The 18,958-nt window shown below is 44.8% G+C and overlaps 1 protein-coding gene across 1 annotated transcript; it reads right to left on the reverse strand.

Annotated features, from left to right (window-relative positions):
- Positions 1–12,851: 12,851 nt before the first annotated feature.
- Positions 12,852–15,759, reverse strand: LOC124677686. The gene is made up of 4 exons (XM_047213651.1): positions 15,559–15,759; positions 14,846–15,027; positions 14,316–14,690; positions 12,852–14,212 (listed from the first exon to the last, which is right to left on the reverse strand). Exons 2-4 carry the CDS (start codon positions 15,021–15,023, stop codon positions 13,497–13,499), a joined length of 1,269 nt encoding a protein of 422 aa, XP_047069607.1. The 5' UTR covers positions 15,024–15,027; positions 15,559–15,759; the 3' UTR covers positions 12,852–13,496.
- Positions 15,760–18,958: the final 3,199 nt, after the last annotated feature.

The raw sequence follows: 18,958 nt of genomic DNA on the forward strand, positions 1-18,958 counted from the left end.
ACTGGTTCATTCTAAAAAACTTTCCCGGAAGTAATCTTTCTCTAAGCATCTAAGCGTTAACTACTTTTTCAGTTTCCGCTTGCATGCTTGGGGGCTACTGGGGAGTACCTTTTGCTTGCGGATGAGTTGGTCACGGAGCGGCCAACATTTTTCTTGAAGTCTTGGATTTCCGACGTCCTGGAATCAGGTTTCCCCCAGGCGTTGTTCAGCATGGCGTTAAGTAGGTCTTGTTGAAGCTCCCACTTCTCCGCCTCAGTCAGCTTATTGAAAAACTTAGTGGCATAGGCCTTAGGGGTGGAAGTGATGTCAGCCGGATCTCCAAAGTTCTTCGGAAAAACGACCATGTCGCCAGCACCTTCTCCAGCTTTCTCGGAAGAAGTTATTTCAACCTCTCCTTGGACTTGTTTTTCCGCCCCTTCTTGGGCTGGGCCTTTGGCCTTAGGGTCTTCTTCGTCCGCATGCTCGCTGCTAACCGGAATTATTTCCGGTGGAGTATTTGCGGCAGGTGGGGGAGATGGATCCGCCTGAGGGGGCGACGGTTGGGGAGTTGGGTGGGAGGCGCTTGGTGGAACTGGAGTAGAGGGACCAACAGCCGGAGATTTCTTCATGTATTTTGTGATGGGCTCTTGGCTGGTGGTCCGCGTGGCAGCAATTTTCGGATTCCTGCGAACAAGTGAAAGGGTTTAGACAAGAAGTAATTTCGCTAAGTTAAAATCGCATCATGCTCGGAAACTTACGGGGCGCCGGGGATGATGGGGCGCGTGCCTTGGCCGGCCGTCGAGAGCATCCTTATACGTGCACGCTCCGCTTTCCTTGAATCTAGCGGAGGTGGTTTTACTGTCTTCGGTTTCTTGGCGGAGGCCTCGCCGCTAGCTCCGGCTTCAGAGCCGGAAGCCTTGGCGCGGGGACGCTTTGTAGGTCGAGGGGCTGCCTTGCGAGGTGCCTGTTCCTCTTCCTCCTCGTCGTCATCCGGAACCTCCTCCGCCGTGTCTTCGGTGACGGGGACGCGGAGAATGGTGCGAAAGTCCTCCTCCGCCAAAGTGTTGAGCTGGAAGGAAGATGCATAAAAGTTAAGATAAACATCCAAAAGCTTGTGAAGTTTGAAACAATGAAAAGGGCGAAGCTTACCGGAGGACATTGGTCGCTTGTATAGATGTCTTTGGTCAGTTCCGGGACCTGTTGGCCCCTCGGAATCTTCACCAGTGTCTTGATCCTTCTCTTCAGAGAGTCGGCCGGAAGGTCGTGGCGGGTAACCCGGAGAAGATCATCCGCCCGGTATAAGCGCACATCAGGCGCGCGTTGTAGCGTAGAGGCTGGATTCTCCGAGAAAACCAGCTGAGTGTGAGCTGGGCTCCGGTTAGTCCGTCGTGGACTAGCCAGGAGATTCTCCGTGCAGCCTTCTCCAGAATTGGGGTCTGGGCGAGCGAAGGGACGAAGCTCCAGCTTGCAAGCTCTTCGGAGGTTCGTTGACGAGCCGGGGCAGGCCTTCATGGACCTTCGGAACTGAGGCATTCTTCTCATAAAACCATCCGGCGTTCCAGTACCGGACGGATTCGTGTGAGTCATGAGGAGGGTACATGCGGCTAGGGCGGAGCATAAACGTCATGCTTCCGCAGTTCACCATAGCTTTCTCTTTGGTTTCTTTCTTCACCCGGAAAAGAACCGCCACAACTTGACGTCTGGCCGGATCCCAAGATGTCCTTCGCAGAGAGTCACGAAGTTGGACAAGAGAAGGTATGAATTCGGGCAAATGTTGTGGGGCTGGAGCCCGTAGGTGCTGAGGATGGAGAGAAAAAATTCCGAACAAGGGAGTGAAAGTCCGCGTTCCACCCAAGCCTTAGTCATGACAACTTCTCCGGCTTCTGGCTTGGGGACGACGGAATCACGTGTGAAACTCCAATGTGAGGAGATCATTCCTTCGTTCTGGAGCTCTCTAAGCTCCACATCGGTGGTTTCGCAAGGCCACCATTGACCCCGTTCTCCTTCGCGGATCCGGGCCTTGGACGCCTTCTTGTTTTCCGCCTCCTGCACCTTTGCAGCCATCCGAGCTTGTCCCTCGAGTTCTTCTTGGAGCTCTTGGAGGGTAGGAATCCGGCTTGGAGCGGTGCTGGAAGATGCGGAAAAAGGTTGAGCTAGTCTGACGTCGGAAACATACGGCGGCAGGAATGATATAGGATCCGGGCATATGGGTTCTATCTGATTGGGATCCGGGCTACTCGAAGAGCTACCAGTGCAAAGTGACGACTCGAGTGGCATGCTTCCGGCTGCACCCATACAAAGTGTTTGAGTACCCGGATCACTAAGCCTATCTTCTACACTAGGTTGTCTTCTACAAAGCCGATGAACTTACCGCTAATGGCGCGGTGGCTCGACGGAGCTCCGGCGGAGATGAGGTCGCCGAACTTGAAGAAAATCGACCCGCGTGACCACGAATCGGCGGCGGAGCGAGTTTCTCGTTCAAACGTGAGAATCTTGGTGCGAAGGGAGCCTTGGTTCGGCGGCGCGCGAAGTTCACCGTGACAAAGCTCGCCGGAGTCAAGATCTGGCGGGCGGCGCAGGCGCGAGGAGGAAGACGATGTGGTGAGAGGGGGTGAAAGAATGAATTTTTACCGGGCCGCGGGGTATTTATAGGACGCGTTCGGAGATTCGGGATCCGGATCTGATGGTGGAAACCGAACGGTCGCGCCGTTGGATGGATGACACGTGTTTAGGTCAAATGCGGTAAAACGACGTGGAGGTAATTTAACCATGCACTCCCGAAAATTCCGGTTAAAGATTGGCATCTGCGAAATTTTAGCGCGGGAAATGAGGAAGTTGTGCGCGGGAAATACGGAACTTCAGTTGTTGAGCATGATCCGAAGATGAAGGATTTCCGAAGCCGTTAGAGTCTTTTAAGATTCCGGACATAATTAGTCTCTCATTCGAGCAGGGAGTAACCCGGAGATGTTCTTTTGAATGTCGATGGATGAAGTCCCGCGGGGTGGGAGCATTTTCCGGCTATAAGTTGGAAAAAAGAAGAAAATGCAAAGTTGGAGCTCTTCAAGTTTCTCCGCGTTACCAACGTTTGCCGGAGATTATAATGAACCAGCAAGGCGGAAGCTGCAGGTGAAACTCGGAGAACTGCGGGGGCTACTTGTTGTGGGTATACTTCATAGGTGTACCATCGACGAGTGCCTAGATCCGGCAAGCCCGGGTGGCCCACGAGACGGTGATGAGGCATGTGGCCCATCGGGCGGCCCGATTCGTCGTTGATCATGAAGGGAGAAGTCCAACCCAGGATCAGCAGGCCGGATCCGTTCCGACATAGGAGTAACCCGGATCCATGGAGGCCCATGAGGAACCCGGATCCAGGACGACGTGTATGGAAGGCGGATCCGTGACGTACACGGCAAGATATTGTACCGTAGTTAGGCTATCTGTAATCCGGCTAGGACTCTCCATGTAAACCCTAGATCCGTGCGCCTTTATAAGCCGGATCCCGGGAGCCCTAGAGACACAACCACAACTCATTGTAACAACGCGAAAGCGCCCAGATAATTCCAGACAAGCAGCAGTAGGCCCTGTCATCGTGCAGGTGTTCCGAAGCTGGGTAACTCTCGTACCACCGTCCCGTGTGCACTCCGCCCTATGGCCCCTACTTCTTCTCCCCCTCGTGAGGATCCCTCCTCCGAGGTACCGTCGATTAGGCAACGACATCCGGCGCGGCTCAATACGGTTTCCGGTGCCTCGATCCCGTCCCCGCTTCACGGGAGACGCTCCGGGCACGCCTAACACAACGAAATGAGAGGCGGTGAGACGTGGGCCCGACACGTCAGCTACTCATGAACGAAGTGTCGTAGGTTTGCCTTAATGTAGATGGAGGGGCAGGCGAGATGTCTCATCGGCGCTACGCAACCTCCACGCATCGCCGGTGTTCGCATGCCACCGCGCTTTCTTCCCGCCGCTTCTAGCCTCTTCTTGCCCTATCTTCCCACCTCTTCTGGCGACGCCGGCGTCTATAAAAGGCCTTCCCTACTCAATGGTAGCCACCACAGCCGTCGGAACCCTTTTCTCCACCGCAAGAACAACCCTCGTCGCATAAACACCACCTGTGCAATGATGAACCGCCCCGGCGCCAGCCAATTCCATCCACCACCGTTTCCACCACCACCTCCACCACCTCTAGCAGCGCAGTTCGACATCGACCCGGAAGCTGCGGAGAACGAAGCGTGGGAGGAGGTGGCGCTAGCGGAGACCATAGCGGTGTTCGACGCTGCCACGGCGGAAGAGGCGCGGTGGCGCCGGGCGGAGGAGATGGGCGAGCGGTGGCAGGTGATGCGTGCAAGACACACGTCCGTTGGGAACCCCAAGAGGAAGGTGTGATGCGTACAGTAGCAAGTTTTCCCTCAGTAAGAAACCAAGGTTATCGAACCAGTAGGAGTCAAGGAACACGTGAAGGTTGTTGGTGGCGGAGTGTAGTGCGGCGCAACACCAGGGATTCCGGCGCCAACGTGGAACTCCGCACAACACAATCAAAGTACTTTGCCCCAACGTAACAGGTGAGGTTGTCAATCTCACCGGCTTGCTCGTAAACAAAGGATTAGATGTATAGTGTGGATGATGATGTTTGTTTGCGAAGAACAAGAAAGAACAATTGCAGTAGATTGTATTTCAGATGTAAAGAATGGACCGGGGTCCACAGTTCACTAGTGGTGTCTCTCCCATAAGATAAATAACATGTTGGGTGAACAAATTACAGTTGGGCAATTGACAAATAAAGACGGCATAACAATGCACTTACATATATCATGATGAGTACTATGAGATTTAATTAGGGCATTACGACAAAGTACATAGACCGCTATCCAGCATGCATCTATGCCTAAAAAGTCCACTTTCAGGTTATCATCCGAACCCCTTCCAGTATTAAGTTGCAAACAACAGACAATTGCATTAAGTATGGTGCATAATGTAATCAACACAAATATCCTTAGACAAAGCATTGATGTTTTATCCCTAGTGGCAACAGCACATCCACAACCTTAGAACTTTCTTCACATCGTCCCGCATTCAATGGAGGCATGAACCCACTATCGAGCATAAATACTCCCTCTTGGAGTTACAAGTTTCAACTTGGCCAGAGCCTCTACTAGCAACGGAGAGCATGCAAGAACATAAACAACATATATGATAGATTGATAATCAACTTGACATAGTATTCAATATTCATCGGATCCCAACAAACACAACATGTAGCATTACAAATAGATGATCTTGATCATGATAGGCAGCTCACAAGATCTAACATGATAGCACAATGAGGAGAAGACAACCATCTAGCTACTTCTATGGACCCATAGTCCAGGGGTGAACTACTCACACATTGATCCGGAGGCGATCATGGCGATGAAGAGACCTCCGGGAGATGATTCCCCTCTCCGGCAGGGTGCCGGAGGCGATCTCCTGAATCCCCCGAGATGGGATTTGCGGCGGCTGCATCTCTGGAAGGTTTTCCGTATCGTGGCTCTCAGCACTGGGGGTTTCGCAACGAAGGCTTTAAGTAGGCGGAAGGGTAGGTTTAGGGGCGACACGAGGGCCCCACACAACAGGGCGGCGCGGCCCCACCCTTGGCCGCGCGGCCCTGGCGTGGCGGCGCCTCGTCGCCCCACTTCGTAATCCTTTCGGTCTTCTGGAAGCTTCGTGGAAAAATAAGACCCTGGGCGTTGATTTCGTCCAATTCCGAGAATATTTCCTTTGTAGGATTTCTGAAACCAAAAACAGCAGAAAACAAGCAATCGGCTCTTCGGCATCTCGTCAATAGGTTAGTGCCGGAAAATGCATAACAATGACATATGATGTGTATAAAACATGTGAGTATCATCATAAAAGTAGCATGGAACATAAGAAATTATAGATACGTTTGAGACGTATCAAGCATCCCCAAGCTTAGTTCCTACTCGCCCTCGAGTAGGTAAACGATAACAAAGATAATTTCTGAAGTGACATGCTATCATAATCTTGATCAATACTATTGTAAAGCATATGAGATGAATGCAGCGATTCGAAGCAATGATGAAGACAATGAGTAAACAAGCTGAATCATATAGCAAAGACTTTTCATGAATAGTACTTTCAAGACAAGCATCAATAAGACTTGCATAAGAATTACTCATAAAGCAATAAATTCTTAGTAGAAAGCTTTGAAACAACACAAAGGAAGATATAAGTTTCAGCGGTTGCTTTCAACTTCAACATATTTATCTCATGGATAATTGTCAACACAAAGTAATATAACAAGTGCAATAGGTAAACATGTAAGAATCAATGCACACAGTTGACACAAGTGTTTGCTTCTAAGATAGAAAGAATAGGTAAACTGACTCAACAATAAAGTAGAAGATAGGCCCTTCGCAGAGGGAAGCATGGATTACTATTTTTGTGCTAGAGCTTTTCATTTTGAAAACATAGAAATAATTTTGTCAACGGTAGTAATAAATCATATGTGTTATGTATAAGATATCCTATAAGTTGCAAGCCTCATGCATAGTATACCAATAGTGCTCGCACCTTGTCCTAATTAGCTTGGATTAACATGGATTATCATTGCATAACATATGTTTCAACCAAGTGTCACAAAGGGGTACCTCTATGCCGCCTGTACAAAGGTCTAAGGAGAAAGCTCGCATTGGATTTCTCGCTTTTGATTATTCTCAACTTAGACATCCATACCGGGACAACATAGACAACAGATAATGGACTCCTCTTTAATGCATAAGCATTTAACAACAGATAATATTCTCATAAGAGATTGAGTATTGATTGTCCAAACTGAAACTTCCACCATGGATCATGGCTTTAGTTAGCGGCCCAATGTTCTTCTCTAACAATATGCATACTCAAACCATTTGATCATGAAAATCGCCCGTACTTCAGACAAGACAAACATGCATAGCAACTCACATGATATTCAACAAAGGTAAAAGTTGATGGCGTCCCCAGAAACATGGTTACCGCTCAACAAGCAACTTATTAAGAAATAAGATACATAAGTACATATTCAATACCACAATAGTTTTTAAGGCTATTTTCCCATGAGCTATGTATTGTAAAGGCAAAGGATAGAATTTTAAAGGTAGCACTCAAGTAATGGACTTTGGAATGGCAGAGAAATACCATGTAGTAGGTAGGTATGGTGGACACAAATGGCATAGTTTTTGGCTCAAGGATTTGGATGCACGAGAAGAATTCCCTCTCAATACAAGGCTAGGCTAGCAAGGTTGTTTGAAGCAAACTCAAGTATAAAACGGTGCAGCAAAAATCACATATGAACATATTGTAAGAATTATAAGACTTTACATCGTCTCCTTGTTGTTCAAACACCTTAACCAGAAAAATATCTAGACTCTAGAGAAACTAATCATGCAAACCAAATTTTAACAAGCTCTATGTAGTTCTTCATTAATGGGTGCAAAGTACATGATGCAAGAGCTTAAACATGATCTATATGAGCACAACAATTGCCAAGTATCAAATTATTCAAGACATTATACCAATGACCACATGCATCATTTTTCTGTTTCCAACCATATAACAATGAACGAAGCAATTCAATCTTCGCAATGAACATTAAGAATAAAGCTAAGAACATATGTGTTCATACGAAACAACGGAGCATGTCTCTCTCCCACACAAGGAATGCTAGGATCCGATTTTATTCAAACAAAAACAAACAGACGCTCCAAGTAAAGCACATAAGATGTGACTGAATAAAAATATAGTTTCACTAGAGGTGACCTGATAAGTTGTCGATGAAGAAGTGGATGCCTTGGTCATCCCCAAGCTTAGATGCTTGAGTCTTCTTGAAATATGCAGTGATGAACCACGGGGGCATCCCCAAGCTTAGACTTTTCACTCTTCTTGATCATATTGTATCATCCTCCTCTCTTGACCCTTGAAAACTTCCTCCACACCAAACTCGAAACAAACTCATTAGAGGGTTAGTGCATAATTGAAAATTCATATATTCAGAGGTGACATAATCATTCTTAACACTTCTGGACATTGCACAAAGCTACCGAAAGTTAATGGAACAAAGAAATCCATCAAACATAGCAAAACAGGCAATGCGAAATAAAAGGTAGAATCTGTCAAAACAGAACAGTCCGTAAAGAAGAATTTTTCTGTGGCACTTAACTTGCTCATATGAAAATGCTCAAATTGAATGAAAGTTGCGTACATATCTGAGGATCACGCACGTAGATTTGCAGATTTTTCTAAATTACCTACAGAAGGGGCTGCTCAATTTCGTGACAGTAAGAAATCTGTTTCTGCGCAGTTATCCAAATCTAGTATCAACATTACTATCAAAGACTTTACTTGGCGCAACAATGCAATAAAATAAAGATAAGGAGAGGTTGCTACAGTAGTAACAACTTCCAAGACTCAAATATAAAACAAAAGTGCAGAAGTAAAATAATGGGTTGTCTTCCATAAGCGCTTTTCTTTAACGCCTTTCAGCTAGGCGCAGAAAGTGTGAATCAAGTAACATCAAGAGATGAAGCATCGACATCATAATTTGTTCTAATAATAGAATCACAAGGTAACTTCATTCTCTCCCATGCTTGAGCAACATGTTCATTATCTAATTGCTTAAAATTCATTATGCTACTTCTCAAAGATATAATTTTAGCAGGTGGATAATATCTACCAATGAAAGCATCTTTACATTTAGTCCATGAATCAATACTATTCTTAGGCAAAGATAGCAACCAATATTTAGCTCTTCCTCTTAAGGAGAAAGGAAACAATTTAAATTTTATAATATCACCATCTACATCCTTATACTTTTGCATTTCACAAAGTTCAACAAAATTATTAAGATGGACAGCAGCATCATCAGAACTAACACCAGAAAATTGCTCTCTCATGACAAGATTTAGTAAAGCAGGTTTAATTTCAAAGAATTCTGCTGCAGTAGCAGGTGGAGCAACAGGTGTGCATAGAAAATCATCATTATTTGTGCTAGTGAAATCACACAACTTAGTATTCTCAACAGTACCCATTTTAGCAGTAGTAAATAAAGCAAACTAAATAAAGTAAATGCAAGTAGCTAAATTTTTTGTGTTTTTAATATAGGGAATGCAAACAAGACAGTAAATAAAGTAAAGCTAGCAACTAATTTTTTTGTATTTTTGATATAGAGAGCAAACAAAGCAGTAAATAAAGTGAAGTAAAGCAAGACAAAACAAAGTAAAGAGATTGGATGTGGGAGACTCCCCTTGCAGCGTGTCTTGATCTCCCCGGCAACGGCGCCAGAAAAAGAGCTGTTGCCGTGGGAATTGGCAATTTCCGTGGTGTAGCTTTTCTTCAGTTCCCCGGCAACGGCGTCAGAAAAAGAGCTTGATGCGTGCAAGACACACGTCCGTTGGGAACCCCAAGAGGAAGGTGTGATGCGTACAGTAGCAAGTTTTCCCTCAGTAAGAAACCAAGGTTATCGAACCAGCAGGAGTCAAGGAACACGTGAAGGTTGTTGGTGGCGGAGTGTAGTGCGGCGCAACACCAGGGATTCCGGCGCCAACGTGGAACCTGCACAACACAATCAAAGTACTTTGCCCCAACGTAACATTGAGGTTGTCAATCTCACCGGCTTGCTGTAAACAAATGATTAGATGTATAGTGTGGATGATGATGTTTGTTTGCGAAGAACGATAAAGAACAATTGCAGTAGATTGTATTTCAGATGTAAAGAATAGGACCGGGGTCCACAGTTCACTAGTGGTGTCTCTCCCATAAGATAAATAGCATGTTGGGTGAACAAATTACAGTTGGGCAATTGACAAATAAAGACGGCATAACAATGCACTTACATATATCATGATGAGTACTATGAGATTTAATCAGGGCATTACGACAAAATACATAGACCGCTATCCAGCATGCATCTATGCCTAAAAAGTCCACTTTCAGGTTATCATCCGAACCCCTTCCGGTATTAAGTTGCAAACAACGAGACAATTGCATTAAGTATGGTGCGTAATGTAATCAACACAAATATCCTTAGACAAAGCATTGATGTTTTATCCCTAGTGGCAACAGACATCCACAACCTTAGAACTTTCATCACATTGTCCCGGATTCAATGGAGGCATGAACCCACTATCGAGCATAAATACTCCCTCTTGGAGTTACAAGTATCAACTTGGCCGAGCCTCTACTAGCAACGGAGAGCATGCAAGAACATAAACAACATATATGATAGATTGATAATCAACTTGATATAGTATTCAATATTCATCGGATCCCAACAAACAAAACATGTAGCATTACAAATAGATGATCTTGATCATGATAGGCATCTCACAAGATCTAACATGATAGCACAATGAGGAGAAGACAACCATCTAGCTACTGGCTCTTCGGCATTGGCGGAATTGGACAAAACAAAAGCTGAAGTCAATATTTTTACGTAACGAAGACATAGTCCAGAGGGGAGTCGAAGGGGGGCAGCAGGGCGGCCACGCCATCCCTAGGCGCGGCCTGGCCCTGGCCCACGCTTAGGGGTGGTGTGGGCCCCCAGGACTCCACCGACATCGCCCCTCGGCCTATTTTATCACGATCTCGCGAAAACCCTGAATACCCGAGCCTCCATCCACGAAAAGTTCCGTCGCGGCCGCCATTCCAGAACCCATCTCGGTGGGTTCTGAAGCTCTTCCCGGCACCCTGCCGGAGGGGGAAATCATCATCGGAGGCATTTACATTGCCATGCCCGCCTCCGAAGTGATGCGTGAGTAGTTCATCCCTGGACTATGGGTCCATAACAGTAGCTAGATGGTTGTCTTCTCCAATTTGTGCCTCATGTTTAGATCTTGTGAGCTGCCCTACATGATCAAGATCATCTTTATGTAATGCTACATGTTATGTTTGCTGGGATCCGATGAATATTGTGTACTATGTTGAGATCGATTATATATTCTTGCCATATGTTATTTGTGATCTTGCATGCTCTCCGTTGCTAGTAGATACTCTGGCCAAGTAGATGCTTGTGACTCCAAGAGGGAGTATTTATGCTCGATAGTAAGTTCATGAGAGTGACAATAACTTCTAAGATTGTAAATGTGTTGTTGCTACTAGGGAGAAAACAACAATATTTTTGTTTACTTTACACACATTGCTTAATGCGATAATCTGTTATTTGCAACTTAATATTGAAACGGGTTCGGACGGTAACCGGAAGGTGGATTATTAGTCATAGACGCAGTTGGATTACGGTCTATGTATTATGTTGTAATGCCCAAATGAATCTCATAGTAATCATCTTGTCATATATGATCGATATTCTGTCAATTGCCCATCTGTAATTTGTTCATCCATCATGTTATTTATCTTTATGGAGAGACACCTTTAGTGAACTGTGGATTCCGGTCCTTTCCTTTAAAGTGATAAATTCATCCACTGCAATCCTGCTCTGTTACTTACTGCAAAGCTCTGTTCTCTTTAATTATTGCAAACATCTCTTTCAACTCGATACGTCTAATCCTTTGTGTTCAGCAAACCGGTGAGATTGACAACCTCACTGTAAGTTGGGAAAGTATTTTGGTTGTGTTGTGTGTAGGTTCCACGTTGTTGCTGACGCCGGTAGTGCCTGCCACTAGTCATCTAGCAACACCTTCAGAAGTTACGTCTTTCTCCTACTGGTCGATTAAACCTTGGTTTCTTACTAAGGGAAAACGTGCTGCTGTGCTAATCACACTTTCCTCTTGGGGTTTCACAACCGCTTCCACAACAACCACCACCAAGATTGTCTGGCGCCGTCCCCGGAGCACCATCAGTGCGCGGCGCAGAAGCTACATCGAAGGGCAGGTGACGATGGGGCGGGGTCGTCGAACTCACCGTCGGGTGGCCAGTAGGCTAGGGTTAGATAAAATCTAACCATTTTCATTCAAAATTTTAAAATATAATTAAATTTGAATAAAAGGAAAGCGACGTTCTCCAAACACGGTAAAAAAAAACGCGTCCCCTAAAGGGCACCCTTTGTGAATGGTTCGTTTCGGCAAGGAGAGTCGCGGGTGCTACTAATTGACGCATTTAGCGTCCGCGAGAGGGTCAACGCACACTGCAGGTTTTCGTGGGCCACAGCCCATCACCGTCTGCTTCCTGTTGTGAATCTTCTCCTTCCTCTCGAGACCAAGTCAGTCCTGCTCCCGCTGCCGCCGGCCAGACCGCCTGTGGCCGCCACCGCTAACGCGGTGCCTCGCCGTGCCGCCCTACTCCACTGCAGCCCACCGCCGGTCTGCTGCCACCTTGGCCTTACCTCTAAAGCTCCCCCAACTCCGGCGAGCCCTCACCCGCCCTCCCCTAAGTTCTCCGGCGATCCCCCACCTGCCCCTAAGTTTTCCGTTGAGCCCCGCACCCGCACCCGAAACCCTAAGGTTTTCGGCCTCACCTCCGCCGGCGACGCCGCGGCCAGCCACGTCTTCCCGTGCCCGGCAAGGTGGGCGGTGGAGCGTGGTCGCTTTCTTCCTTCCCTGGCATCTTCTTTTCATACTACCATGAATATATATAAATGATGAACCAGTTGAATGCTATGTAACCGCAGAGAAAAAAAACAACGCTAGAAATCTGACAGATCACTCACATTACGATTCTAATACTTGAGACGTGACCTACATGTCATCCAGCAGATTTTGGCAGAGATATCTTCCAGAGCATAAAAGGTATTGGAAACAGATTGCAATCACACGAAAAGCACAAATATTGTTGGGAAAGCAGGGCACTAGGGCCATAATAAGCCTCAACGCTCACTGATATACTTAGGGGCCTAGATATACTACGTATATACAGTAACATTAATCAGACAAAAAAATCGATATCAATTTAGGGTCTATAATACACTTAAGTATTACAGGGATGGAAGACATACAACTATATTTCCAATTATAAGAATATCAAGCCTATAACAAATACAACAGTACTTGTAAATAGACATGTGTACTGTAATATCTAACGGTCCAATTGTGCAGTAAATTTGGCTAGTCTAGTTACAGAATTATAACATATGGTACTGCTAGAACTGTTCCTAATAGCCATACCATCTCACCTAAATGAACATTTGGACCACTTGAGGTCAATGGCAACTGCAGGGGTCACGGTCTACATGCCTATGAGCGCAGTCAAAGTACTCAAGTTTGGGTAGACTAGAGCTGAACGATCCAAGTTTGGGTTATAGTACAACAGGACAGAATTGTATTCATGATTTATCATCCGGACCTTTATTCTTGATTGACCCTCAAAAGCTCAAGAGATGAGCTTGTGTGGTTGTGCAAGCTGACAGTATGAAGTTACCACAAGACTCAAGTGACAAGCATGTACTCTTCCATTCTATGTGAGATCTTGTGGCCTCCTGCACTTTCGATACTTGGCTTCATATCTTTCTCAAGCTACTATTAGTTGTAACTTGTTGCACTTTACCCTCTTATTTACATAATGCAAGTACATTCAGAGAAATGTCATCAAGAAGCTCAGTCCAGAGATCCATCTTCATTCTCCAAATTGCTTTGCAAGGGTTTGAATGCTGCCAGAAGAACAGCAACCTTGTTCGCCAGGAACCCTGCGGCTCCAACAAAGAGCTCAGTCGGAGTCAGCTCGAAGCTGTCACCGCCAGCACCGTACTTCAGTGCAACAGCCCCAGCAACCATCAAAATCGATAATATCAACCATGGCCTTCTGATGCCGCTGAAATTCAGAGATGTCTCTGAACTGCTCGCTTCTGAAGGGGAACTAATTGCCGGCAACCCATCGACAGATCTTTGGAGCAGCAATAGATACAGGAATCCTCCAATACCACCGACAAGGAACGAGTAGGCCGCTCCATCATTCGAAGCCAGAGTGAAGGCCGAGAAACCTGTGATAACAATAGATATGTCGTAGAGCAGCAAGGATTGCTTAAGGTCAGCATACTCTCTCAATCCATCCTCCTTCATTTCCATGATGCTTTCAACTGTCCTTGCTGAGGATAACTGTCCTTCTTGAAGATCAGAAATGCTAATTCCTGACAGGTCAGTGACAGCAATAGGCCTTGCTTCCGCTACTGAAGCTCCATCCTCACCAAGCAGCGCATTGAGTTTGTCGAACGTGTACTGCAAACCGCTGAACCCAAGTGTCCCCTCAAGATCTGTAGGCGTATTCAGTGCTCCATGGATCACTTTCAAACTTAAACCATCTAATCTCCATGAACCTGATCTTCAAGGGTAATGTTAAGAAAATGAAGAGAGTACATTAGTATTAGTAAGCACCGAGCACATATTTGCACAGAGCAAACAACTAGGTGGATACTGTACCTGATTCAAGGCCGATCCAGATTTCTTTGACTGTCTGCAATTTGGGACCTTTAAAGGTGATGATATCAACTGAACCACTTTGAAAGGGAAGGGATTGTAATGGTTTGGTGCCATGTGCAGGTTCGTCTCCATAGATCGCAGGTACTCTTTGTAACAAGGAGTCGCCGTCAACATCAATTAAGCAGACTAAGATTGCGGCGTTCTTATCTAACAAAGAGGAGCTGAGTTCTCTACTGGTGCTAAGCTCTAGTATATAAAAGGCATCCGATTCTTCTAATCTGACTTTTGACAGTATCTCCTCAGGGACACTATTGGGAAATGTTTTTGGTTCAACTGTTGGCAGAAGACGAGATGGCTTTACAGAGGCCGCTGAATCTGGACAGTAAAATGGAAGGCAGCAATTCAGTAATTTTATGGTCTGAATATTAACAAGAAGTTTAGGTTCAGTCACAAATTCACAACTCAAATCATAACAGTGGACATATATTTGGATGAACAAGATGTTTTGCTATATTTTTTAGGAGGCATACCTTGTAATGAAGAACTTTTTGCCAGAGTGATCATCCGCCGATGTCTGTTTAGGTTTCTGAGTTTCCTTCCGGTTGATTTCAGACCGTAAGGCATTCTGGAACTGTTCAGTGATAACCACCCAGATAAAAATTCAGAATGAACCAAAGGAGCAGGGTGGGCAGCACAAAGGATCACCATTTTGCTGCAACAGAATGAGTAATACAAATAAGATATAGTGTCACTGTCGAAGGTTATCTGCAAATATGATTAATTAGTGACAGGCACACATGCTGACATGCACACAGAAAGAACATAATCAAGAGTAAGCATAAAAAAACACAAAATCAGTGCGCTGAAAGTTGGTCATGAACCATGAATCCATGACCAACTTTGTAAGAAGTGCAACTAGAAAGTCGGACATGTGTTCCGCAAGATCATCCGGAACAGGGCATATTCCAACATTGAAAACAGTAGTTGACATGCAAATTTTGAGTTGCCACAACGCAATAAAAAAAGACACTAATTGACAAAAAGGTTCAAGCTGTACGGAGATTCTCCAAAGAAAAATCAACAGCTAAAGTTGGTCCAAGAGATAGTTTACAAAACAATAGAGCTATGCTTGGCCGACAAGATACTCGCAGCACAGCAGGAACTACCACAACGAAAACTAAATATCTGAACTTCAAAAGATCAGGGGGAAAAGGCCTTTTTGGTGAGGTGAGGCTCTCCATACCTTACGAGCTCAGATCCGAGCAGGGAAGGCGAGATTTTGCGGGACGAATAAGGAATTCCGTGGGTAGATGATGCTCTGCCGCGTGAGAGAAACGAGCTAGTTGAGCGGGATCTGGGGCAGAAGGCGGCTTCAGACTTTGAGTTTTTTTTCTTCTGAGCTTGCTTCAGACTTTGAGTTACATCGTGAGGAAGGGAAGAGAGCCGTGCAACGCAGGGGAAGCTGGCGAGACGACAAGCGGCCCAATAAGGCCCAATTTCGGTAAATGTGGTGGTTGTTCCCGCTGACGAAGAAGGAAAACCAAGGAAAAAATGCAGGCGAGAAAAGAAGCTAAAAACTTTCTTCCCTTGTTCGTACTGGATTTTGAGAATTGCTGCTCTCTCGAGATGATTTTTTAACAATTAAACGCGGTAAAATTTGAGGACTTCAAAATTCAGAGAAGTTACAGTTCAGGGTCATGGCTACTTGTTTTTTAATGTTTTAGCAGCTTTTTGTTGCCGGTATACTTTAAATTTTCTTGGAATAAGGATTTCTTGATATGCTTTGTATTTCTTGTTTCCAATATGCCACAAGATTCAGTCTGTGGCCATGTAATCTACATGTATTGCTATGTATTTCTTCATTTCCTACCTCTTATGCACACGTTTCTTTCTATTCTATTCAAAACTTTGTTCACAAAAGTTTCAAAAAAGAGCAAGATAGCTTATTTTCACTTTAAATTTCAATTTTCTTATATTTCGTTACCTTTTTAAACATAAATGTAATCACTTTTACAAATACCGCTGATTTCATACAAGTTCCATATATCAGTGAAAATATTTAAGTTAAACTTCGTTGTCTTTTAAAATATTTTAGTGTTCCTGGTGGGCAGCAGCCGGCCGTCTCCGCGTCGTGGGCATGCGTAGTCGCTATCCCGACGGCTGCCGGCCTCCACCGGCCGGGTTGGAGGAGAAAGATGGACCGCGGTTCTCAGCCATGGCGACGGCGTGGGGGGCGGCCGTTCCGGCTTTCATGGTGGTGGTCCTAGGGTTCTTCTTTCGCGAAGACGAAGACGTTTCGGATGCCGATCTTTTTTCATCTAGCCGGAGTGATGAGTTTCGGAAGGCTCTGATAGCGAATGGAACAATGCATCTTTTGCCCGGAGTTCACAAGATCGGGTGGTATTCGGTCGCGCGCACCCATGCTTTTATTCCGACCGTTTGGTTCCGGAGGGAGCGGCGTGAAGCTCTGTTTTGTGTTGACATTAAGAGACTTTTGGTCCATGGTGAAGTCAGAAGCAGAGAATATCATGAAGGCGAGAGTGGGGGATTATCTAAAGAAGGTTCAAGTCTCCACGATGTTGAGAAACTTGCTTGGTGTTCCGGGATTTACAACAGTGGTATAAAAGTGGGGGCAGCATCACAGGTGAAGTTCAGAGTTCTACCTTTCTTGGTGAAAATCCAAGGTCCGGCCTTAACTGGTAGTGCCTGACAATAACCTTGTTAGAGGCATTGTTTTGAGAGCAAGAACTATCTTCAGGGTGAAAACCTAAGATTTTTGATTGGGCAACGATGGCGCTGGTGCACTGTTCCCTTCTTGGAGGCGTCGCTTTTGGAGAGTCTGTATTTCAGGTATTGTCTTGGTGGTAGATGTATTGTTGTTGCTAAGCCTGGGATACTTTTATTTCTTAATTTTATTTTCTTTTTTTGGCTATGTGCATCAGTACTGCCATTAGAGTGTTGTGTTATTGCAGAGGGCAAGGTGTAATTGTTATTTTTTGATATTAATATATTTCCTTTATCGAAAAAATGAATTCAAATAAGTTTACAACAATTCCAAACTCGTTTTAGTGGATTCATAGAGAAATCACCATGTTTCTTTTGATTCCAACTGTTCTGTTAATATAGTCAGCAATCTCAGTGCACATGAAGTTGTACTATGTGTTTAAGTTTTCGCGGATGTAGATTTAAGTTCTTATTATTTCAAAAAAAATCACCATAGAGACTTCCCTACCACATCTATACTTCTTATAAAGCAAAACCTCACGAACTATAATTAATGTTAGTCTATCTCTACATGCAAGCCGTCCACATCATCTATTCCATTAGTCAATCAAATATCCATGTCATCGCCACTAACATTTATTATTGATGTATCCTTGCATGCAAGCTATCTATGTCGCCAACTAACTGCAATTAATGTTAGTCTATCTCTACATGCAAACCATCCACATCATCTATTTCATTAGCCAATCAAATATCCATGACATCGTCACTAGCATTCATTATTGATGTATCCTTACATGCAAGCTATCTATGTCGCCATTTTTTATTAAAATGTCCACATAGCTAATTTATAGTCATCAAATATAAAAAATAATATGAATTAAATTTAGCATCTCAATTATTTTGACCAATTGAATATTGCATACTTCTATACACAATTCATATTACATATGTATTATATCATTTCATTTAGACAATATAATTTCTTAGAAGATTCCCGCTATAACGCGTGGAGTATCCTTCTAGTTTCTTAAAAGAAAATTCCTCTGTCGCATTTCTTTTAAAGAAAAGACATGGAATGTATTTATGTCCAAGGGCCGGAATATGACGCAAACTAGTACGGTTAAGACTAGTGTGTGACACCCCTAATTGGATATATATGCACTTGTAACAACACCAATGATTCTTTGTAAATTGAAATTTAAAATATTTTACCTCTCAAACCGTGAACCTGATTTACGATATGTCTTCACAGTTAGATTTATTTTAATGGGAGCTTCAAAAAATACTTCCATAATAGTATGTGCCAACAACTTTTATTTCCTTCAAAGTTGGTACCCATTGATTTAAGCAGTTTGCATTTTACTTGTACTCAAGTTACACGTGGAATCTTTTTGTTCGATGAAGAAGAAAAAAAGTTACCAGATGTAACATGTGGTAACTGTTACAAAATAAGTTGCCAACTAAAGAGACTGAAAAAAAAAGTTTGTTCAAACATACTGGATGCGATTTGATATTTCGAACCAGAGGACAAATTCATATGCACTACTACTAATATGGGCGAAGTACAGACTGAAGGAAGCTGCATTGGAGACATCGATAACAGTTGCGGTTAATCAGGAACCCAGGTCTGCCAGATCCGAAGTGGCTGGGCGTGGTTGCCTTCCAGGGACAGCGTCGAGGTCGTAATGGACGCCGCCGGGGTTGGGGACCAGAGCGGCGGCGAGGCATGCACTCAACGGCGACCCTGGTTGGGAACGATCGAGTCGGGTGTGAAGAGTGTGAGGTGGGGCGAGAGGGGGACGCCGCAGTACACGGTACTCCAGTAGTTATTAGTACCAGACTACTCCAGATATGTTTCTTCAGTCGTGTCGAGTTCTCATTGTTGTTTGTCCAATTCTCTGCCATCCCCACTCCTC

Source organism: Lolium rigidum, chromosome 7 (genome assembly GCF_022539505.1).
Source record: "Lolium rigidum isolate FL_2022 chromosome 7, APGP_CSIRO_Lrig_0.1, whole genome shotgun sequence".
In the NCBI taxonomy this organism is placed as follows: Eukaryota; Viridiplantae; Streptophyta; class Magnoliopsida; order Poales; family Poaceae; genus Lolium; species Lolium rigidum.

What these genes read in the sequence shown, in the direction of transcription:
- LOC124677686 (XM_047213651.1), bottom strand. Translation starts at nt 15,023, where the DNA reads ATGGTGATCCTTTGTGCTGCCCACCCTGCTCCTTTGGTTCATTCTGAA. An exon ending in AAAAAGTTCTTCATTACAAG is followed by an intron (nt 14,691 to 14,845) that starts GTATGCCTCCTA and finishes TTTACTGTCCAG; the next exon opens with ATTCAGCGGCCTCTGTAAAG. An exon ending in CTGGATCGGCCTTGAATCAG is followed by an intron (nt 14,213 to 14,315) that starts GTACAGTATCCA and finishes CTTGAAGATCAG; the next exon opens with GTTCATGGAGATTAGATGGT.